General features: G+C 36.0%; 1 protein-coding gene across 1 annotated transcript; it reads right to left on the bottom strand.

The window, feature by feature from the left end:
* Window positions 1-1391: 1391 nt before the first annotated feature.
* On the bottom strand, window positions 1392-2348 carry LOC111404677. Its single transcript, XM_023033450.1, has one exon. It carries the CDS (start codon window positions 2346-2348, stop codon window positions 1392-1394), a length of 957 nt encoding a protein of 318 aa, XP_022889218.1.
* Window positions 2349-8917: the final 6569 nt, after the last annotated feature.

Raw genomic sequence — 8917 nt, 5'->3', positions numbered from 1 at the left:
AATCCTAAATTAAAAAATAAAATAAAAGAAAATTAAGAAATTCAAAAAATCAAGATTTATTAATTTATTTATTTCATAATAAATAAATAAATCTTGAGGGGGCAATTGTTGACATAAAAATAAAAATAAATGAATAAATAAGTAAATAAAATAAAATGGATTGGGTCGATTTAAATCATTAGCCCAATTAAATTTTAAGATTAAATTTTAAGTCTATTAAAGTTCATCAAAACCCAAAAGCATACCACATTTTAAATAAATAAACAAACAAATAAATAAAATTATAATTACTCAATTATCACGTTTAATTAAATATAATTGAGTAATTATCAAAATTAGTTTGAATCCTCCCCAATAAATAAGACCAATGGTCCACAAGACGGGACAAAAAGAAAGCAAGCAAGAAAAAAAGCAGAGAACGCCACGAAGTGCTGAAAAAATTCCAAGACCAGAAGAAGGGAAGAATTCTTCTCAAATCCAAATTCGGTGAACTCGAAGAAGATTAAAATCTTATTCGAATCAAACAGGTTCATGCCAAGTTCAAGGAGATCAAAGTCTTCTTCAAATCAAATCAAATTCAAGTCCAAGTCTAAGCCCCGAAGTTCAAGTTCCAAACAAGTCAAGTCTCGATAAATCAAATTTTCAACAAATTCTTGAAGACCAGGATTCAAGCCGCATAGCCCCCTCATCTTCAAATATTCAGATCATTAATCCGAGGATTTTGCAATTACAAGAAGGTCAACATTGCTTGTATTTATCAAAATACAATTTGTAACGATTTCTGTATTTTAATACACGAGATTTCGTCGTACAAATTTCTTGGCATAGTGTTTTGTTGAACGTCTCTGCTAATCCATTAGCTACCGTATTGTACATGGACGAGTTATACTATTTGAACCCAAACTTAGCACATAAATTGTTTACGTGGCTATTGCCGAATGGTTTTCCATTATCAGTTATGATATGCTGGGGAATACCAAATCGATAAATGATTTGGATACGAACGAAATTTGCAACATTTTCTTTCTTTACTTCCCTCCATGGTACGGCTTCGGCCCACTTGGAAAAGTAGTTGGTCCCGGAGAGGATGTATGCATGCCCTGCTGAAGACTTTGGAGTTATAGGTCCAATTACATCAAGACCCCATACATCAAACGGCCATGAAGCTACTGTCAGATGTAATGGTTCCGGAGGTTGATGGATGAAATTGGCATGGACTTGGCAATCTTTACATTTTCTTGCATAATCCATGGAGTCTCGTACCATAGTTGGCCAGTAATAGCCCATCCTTTTTATTTGAAAATGGAGTTTAGGTCCAGACTAATGGCTTCTTCCACGACTTGTGTTGCTTTGTCATCACTTCGGCATCGAATGAAAACTCCATCAAATGATCATCGATAAAGTGTTCTCTTATAAAAGATAAAGTGAGAGGCACGCCTCTTGATTATAGTTTTTCGCCATGGATTATCTGATAGCTTTTGATGTTGAAGGAAATCGATTATCGGCTGTCTCCAATCCTCTCTTTCCTCATTTTCGAGTACTTCGACACTATTATTTTCTTCCAAATTACTGGGTAGCAACAATGGAAACACCCATCTTTGAGCAATTGATATGGAATGTGAGAAATCTTCATTTGACCTTGCTAAAATAGCAGCCATATTAGCTAAGGCATCAGCTTCCCTGTTTTCACTTCTCGGGACGAATTTAATTTTTACTGAATCAAATCGTCTCATAAGCATTGATGCATATTCATAATATGGTTTCATGTCTGAATTTCGAACTTCATTCTCAGCTAAAAGTTGGTTGATTATCAATTTAGAATCTCCAAAGACTTTCAGCTGGTGGATATCCATATCTAACGCTGCTTCTAAACCAAGGATAAGGGCTTGATATTCCGCTACGTTGTTTGAACATTTCTCTGCTAAGGCAAAAGAGCTGGGCATGACAAGATCATAGGGAGTGACTAAGACTACTCCTGCTCCGGCACCATAACTTCGGGCTGCCCTATCGAAGTATAGCCTCCATGATGGTATGGCTTCAGTGAATGGAACATCTTCATCGGGAAGATCTTCTTGAAGTTCCCATTCCGCTGGAATTGGGTGGTCAGCTAGGAAATCTGCCAAAGCTTGTCCTTTAATTGCCTTTTGTGGAATGAATTTGATATCGAACTCAGACAATAGTAGTGCCCATTTTCCAATCCTGCCAGAGAGAATTGGCCTAGACATTATGTACTTCAATGGATCAATCTTCGAAATGAGATTGATTGTGTGTGATAGCATATACTGTCTCAACTTTTTAGCTGCAAAGATTAATGCAAGGCACATTTTTTCAATAGGTGAATACTTCATTTCAGTGCCTACCAATGTCCAGCTTAAGTAATAGAGTGTATTCTCTTTTCCTTCATCGTTGACTTGGACAAAAAAGTACTCCTAGAGAATATTCTTGTGCTGCAATGAGTTAATGGCTTTTCTAGGACTAGAGCTGTGAGTATCAGTGGATGTGACAAATATTATTTAATGCTTTGGAAGGCATTTTGACAAGTGTCGTCCTGCTCAAATGGTACATCTTTCTTCACTAATTTGTTAAATGGATGACATCGTCAGCCAAGTTAGAGATAAATCTTCAAATGTATGCAAGTTTTCCTTGATGACTTTTCAACTCATGTATATTTCTTGGCTCTGGCATGTTGATTATGACATAAATTTTTGATTGATCTATTTCAATACCCTAGTGTCGAACGACGAAGCTGAGAGATTTTCCAGAGGTGATGCCAAATGCGCATTTCATCGTATTCATCTTCAGTTGATATCTTCGAAGTCTTTTAAAAATATCCCTAAATCTTATAAATGATCGTCACGTCTTTTGGCTTTGACAAGAAGATCATCCACATAACATTTCACGTTCTTATGCAGCATGTCATAAAAAATCATTTGCATTGACCTATGGTAGGTTGCCCCCGCATTTTTCAATATAAAAGGCATAACTTTATAACAATATATGTTTTTAGGGGTACGAAATGATGTGAGCTCCTCATCTTTCGGGTTTATTCGTATCTGGTTGTATCCGGAGAATCCGTCCAAGAAAGATAAGACTTCATATTTGGTAGTTGCATCCACCATCAACTTTGTCATCAGAAGTGGAAAATCATATTTCAGACATGCTTAACTCAAATCTCGAAAGTCAACGCAACTTCTTAATTGCACGTTCTTCTTTTTAACAGGGACAATATTCATGATCCATGTTGGGTATTTCACTTCGCGTATGAATTCAGTTTCAATAAGTTTGTGGACTTCCACTTCAATTTGAGGGATCAGTTCTGGTTGAAATCTTCTTTGAGGTTGTTTGACTGGTCGAACTCCATGTCTTACAGGGAGATGATGTACTGCAACCTTAGGGTCTAACCCCGGCATCTCCTTGTAAGACCACGCAAATACGTCTTTGTAGTCCTAATGTACTCGGATTCCTCTTTTTGACTGAGGAGGGCACTAACAAATACTGGTCTCGGGTCTTCTTCGATCCCCAAGTTCAATTGTTTCAAGTCATCCATAGTAGCTTGCCCACCTTCTTCAAATATAGGTGGAGCTGGTTTAGGTTCATCTGTTATGACAGAACTTTCGGACTCAGAGTATGAATCAGGAGCTTCCTCAAAGGCTATGTGATTGACAGAAACTTTATCCTCGTCTTCATTACCCTTTAGGGACGAGTGAAGTTTTTTATGCCACCGTCTTCTTCTTGACCGTTGTAGTTTCGGACTCGGATTGGAAGTTTTGATTCCAAGTCGAGAAAATGCAGATTGTCTTTGGAATGACATTTGGGAAGCTTGTACATTCCTATCAATTTGGGTAGAAGAAGAAGAATCTTCATTTAATCTTTAAAAGACAGAAACTTTACCTTTTACATCGACCACTGGAGAGGGTTCTCCTTTTAACCTTATAAACACCGAAACTCTAGCATTCTCATTGTCAATTCGATCGAACACTGAAGGTCTCGGTTGTTTTGGTTTCTCTTCTACAACTTCATAAATTTGAACCATGATGAGGTTTGAGGAAACCTTCTTGACCTTAATCTTCCTTGGTAGATTAGGATCATATCCCAAATCATACTTGGGTCGAGACACCAGGGCTCCATCTGCATTAGAAGGGACACACCCACCTGAAAGGACAGTGTCAAGATCACCTAATTTACGAGGCTCTCCTTTTTTGAACCCGGCATTTTCAAATGACTTTTTGATTTGAGGATTGTAACATCCTTTAAAAGTCTGTTTTAATTTAGGAGCTCCTTCTTATTTGGATGAGCTAGAAATATAAAGCTTTGATATGTCTGGAACGGATGTCGAAGCCTCTGATATAGGTTTATGTTCCTCTCAGACCGCCATGAGTTGATAGAGTAGAAACAATTTTGGAATACTAGGTATTGGAAGAGTTAACTCTTTTTTCAATACCTCAAAATTCGATTGATTCTATTTGAGATTTTTTGCTTTTTGAGAATCCTTCGGATGTAAATTTTGACTTGCCTTTGATAAATTGATGAGATTGAACAGCACTAGACGTATCATGATCATTTGTATCTTCTTTGATTTTGAATCCAGACATTGTCAACCCAGCAGAATTGCACTCTTCATCTTCTATGTAGAATTTGGCGTCAGTAAAATGGGATTCTTCTTCAAGGAATGGTTTAGACTCAACTACCACACGTTTAACTTCTCCATCTCGGCTATATTTGAAGCATTGGTGTCAGGTGGAAGGTACCACTCCAGTTTTATATAGCAAAACACGTCCAAGGAGTAACTCATATAATGTTTTAGCATCAATAACATGGAAGAGAGCTGAGGAGATTAACTCTCCTATTTGTGGCTTCAAGCGAATCATGCCAATGGCTCGCTGACCTTTCTGATTGAATCCTTGAATCATGATTTTGCTTCTGGACAGATCACCAACATTAATTCCAACCTTTTTCATTTTTTTTGTCCAACATAATATTCACAGCAGATCCACAATCGATCATTACACGATTTATCTTGTATCCTCCAATATAACCGCTGACATACAGTGGCCTATTATGTGGACGAGAACCAAATTGTTAATCTTCATCGTCGAATGTTGTGGCGGCCATACAGTCCTGAGGAGTTGCGGATCAATATGTTTTAGAACTTTGCTTTCGTATTCTTCTGAATCCATTAAAGCTGTGATCAAAGCCATTCGATCATAGAAAGGAAGATTGAGAGACACTGCTAGACTCGTGTTGGCAGGAATATTGTTAAGCCATGAGAGAGTTTTCTTCTGTTTTGAAGCCTGCCTTGATGCATTCTTCATTTTATTTTTCCCCTCTACACTGCTTACATTGGAGGTGAGATATTCTTTATCAAAGAAACCTTTGGGGAAATAATCACCCAGGGTTGGTAGTCTAGGACGAATGCGTGGAGCTGCTTCTTTCCCAATTGACTTAGTAGGTATTCTTGGCTTGGCTTCAGGGTTTTTTCCTCGGTTGTTCTTTGGTCTTGATTTCTTGTCACAAACATTAGAACTTGGAGTTGTGGAGCCTTTCGATGACGTCTTTTCACAAATGTCCATGCCCCCTGATCTTTTTCTAATGTTTCCTCTTTATTGGGTTGAATTTTTGTTCCCAATCCCTCCAGCTCTGTTCCTGCAAGAGGTGCAGAATGTAATATTTTACCTATTTTGTTTGGCATTCGATATTTCTCTTTCTTCTTTATGAAGGTGGACCAGCCGTTACCGATCTCGTCTTCAGATTCTAAGTCAGAATCCCAAACATCCAAGTCACCTGTCATAATTTCATAAAAGGTTGGACGATTGGGTGCATTTGGTCTATCCATCCCTGGATAGACGTAACTGATAGTGATTTCTCCATTTACCTCAAACTTCACTGGGATGGCTCCTTTCGGAAGTTGAGGTCCAAACTCCTTAACTGAGGATTTACAGGCATCGCGTACACCAAAAAATGTTTGTTTTTTCTCTACAATGGAAATTGGATCAAATGATCCAAACGAAACTATCGAGCAGACGGTTGTGGATTCTCTCCGATTTCAAGTTTGATTTTATTTTCTTTGTCTAGACGAGCAATGAGATCTTTCAAGATGAAGCATTTTTCCACTGGGTGGCTAATGATTTTGTGAAATTTACAGTATTTAGGATGATAGATCTTACCAGCTTCCTCGTGTCTTTTTGGTACTGGAAGTTTGATTATCTTCTGTTCAAGGAGCTGATCTTGAATTTCAAAAATTTCAGAATCTGAGAATGGGTACTCCTTTCCTTCAAGTTCTTTTAGAGTCACATGACCTCTACTTTGGACTTGTCATCTGTTAGGTCTGAATTCTGGCTTTGATTTTGGGTTAGAGCTTGACCCGTGGAAGGCTATCTTTGCAGAAGCAATAGAAATCGCCATAGCTTCTTTGGACTTACTTGCCTTGGCGTCTTTCCTTATCTCCTTTTTAGGATCTTTCTTGTCATGTGGATCACTTGGTAAGTAACTCCCATGCCTTGCAATTTGGAGCTCCAAGTCATGAGCACATGTCGCCAATTCTTCGAATGAGTGAGGCATGTTTGCTTGGAGATTATAGAGTAATCCCCAATGCATGCCTTTTATACACATATCGATGGAAGATGCTTCGCTTATTCGTTCTTTGCAATTAAGCACGAGCTTCCTCCAGCGTTCAATGTACTCCAAATATTAAAAATATGGTTCATGAAGTACTACAAGTGTCTGGAAAAATGAGATTTCAATAAATTATAGGTTATCTCATAAATTATGAGAATGAAATAATGTTATATAAGCAATATTTTTGCCTTTAATGTGACTCTTGATATTATGCAAAATGAGGATCTCGAACCACAGTCAGTTAAAGACTATCAAAATAGAAATGATTGATCAAAATGAAAAAAAGTCATACAGGCAAAATCGTATTCTTATAAAGAAACGAAAAGTGTTTGGACATATAATATGAACATTTGAAAATGTAATCTTAGTAGGATATAAATGGGTTTTTGTATGAAAAAAGAAACAAAAATAATGAAATTACTAAATGTAAAACTCGACTCGTAGCTCAAGGTTTCTCATGAAGACTATAAGTTGATTATGAAGAAAGATATTCTCCCGTATTGATCATCATTAATTTTAGATTCCTAATTAGTTTAACTGTGTCACAATGATATATGCTCGAGAACCATGTTCTTAATTAAACTGTAAAAATCATTATATGGATTGAAACAATTTGGACGCACATGATATAATCGCTTAAACGAATATTTGTTGAAAAATGGTTATAAAAATGACGATGTCTCCCCATACGTTTTCATAGGGAAAACCAATATTAAATTTGCAATTGTAGTAGTTTATATTGATGATTTAAATTTAATTGAATCTCCTGAAGAGCTTAAAAAAATTACAAATTATTTGATAAATGAATTTGAGATGAAAGATTCGGAGAAAAATCAAATTTTATCTCCAATTGTAGATTAAATATTTCTCAGAAGAATTATTTGTTCATAAATCTATTTATATAGAAAAAGTCTTAAAGCGCTTTTAAATGGATAATACACATCCATTGGTATCATCTATAGTTGTTCGATCACTTGATGTGGAAAAAGATCCATTTCGTCTACCTGAAGATAGATAAAATGTTTTTGATCTAGAAGTACCATATCTTAATGCAATTGGAGTATTAACATATCTTGCAAATTGCACTTGACCTAACATAGTTTTTCTGTAAATCTCCTTACAAGATATAGCTCTACACCAATTCAAAGACATTGGAATAGTGTTAAACATATTTTTCGTTATCTAAAGAGCATTATTGATTTGAGATTATTCTACTCTCAAAAGTTAGGATTTGATTTAGTGGGATATGCAGATACATGTTATTTCTTTAACTTATATAAAGCTAAATCACAAGCAGGTATGTGTTTAAAAGTAGAGGAATAGCTATACCATAGAAACCTGTGAAGCAATTTTTGAAAACGACATCCTCAAATCACTCCGAAAGTATTTCAACCATGAAGCATGCCGAGACTGTGTATGGTTGATGAACATGATCTATCATATTCAAGCATATGCAAGTTAACTTCAAAAGATAGTCCAATAATTTTATATATATATAATGCAACTTGTATTGCACATCTCAAAGGAGGCTAAGCAAAAAATGACAGGATGAAGCAAATTTCTCCAAAATTTTTTCATAATGGTGACATCGATATCCAACAAATTTGCTCAAATGACAATGTGACCAAATTATTCACAAAAGTACTGTCAACATCTACATTCAAGAAATTAATTCATAAGGTTGGAATGCATATACTTAAGAATTTCCAGTGATCAATATTCGGGGGAGTAGCTGTACTATAACACCCTCAAAATTAAATACCTAATTTTGGAGATATTATCATTTAACATTCTCTTAAAATCATAAATGTGGAAGCGATTAAATTTTTCTTCAACTTATATATACAATTAATAAAATATAAGACGATTAAATTAAAATTTAAGTTCATTTTAAAGCAAAACCAAATCTAAACTATATTGGTACTGAGTCCGTAACACAAGTCATCATCTCGTATCATTCTACCTTCACCATCTGAAAATGGAGAAAGATAACGTGGAATGAGCTAACGTTCAGTAAGCGAACCCCATGCACATGTTGCATGCTGATGATATGCATATGCATTACTTTAAAACGAAAGGCATTTCATAATATGTATCCCCATTTTTTCATTTCTTTAAAAACATTAACATCGTGAGCTTACTTGATGTATCACCTATAGCTAATCAGAATGTAGTGGGCCATGTTACTTGAAACCCAATCGAATTCTACCGGTAATACTGCAAAGCGGTTATCATTAACACTGAAAATTCATCATTCACCATTGAACATTAGTCTGGTGCGGCGGTCCATCACGCCCCATTT

This window comes from Olea europaea, chromosome 11, assembly GCF_002742605.1.
Source record: "Olea europaea var. sylvestris chromosome 11, O_europaea_v1, whole genome shotgun sequence".
In the NCBI taxonomy this organism is placed as follows: Eukaryota; Viridiplantae; Streptophyta; class Magnoliopsida; order Lamiales; family Oleaceae; genus Olea; species Olea europaea.
This window is presented reverse-complemented; position numbering and strand designations above follow the sequence as displayed.

Coding starts and splice junctions, on each gene's coding strand:
- LOC111404677 (XM_023033450.1), bottom strand. CDS start 2,348: ATGAAGTATTCACCTATTGAAAAAATGTGCCTTGCATTAATCTTTGCA.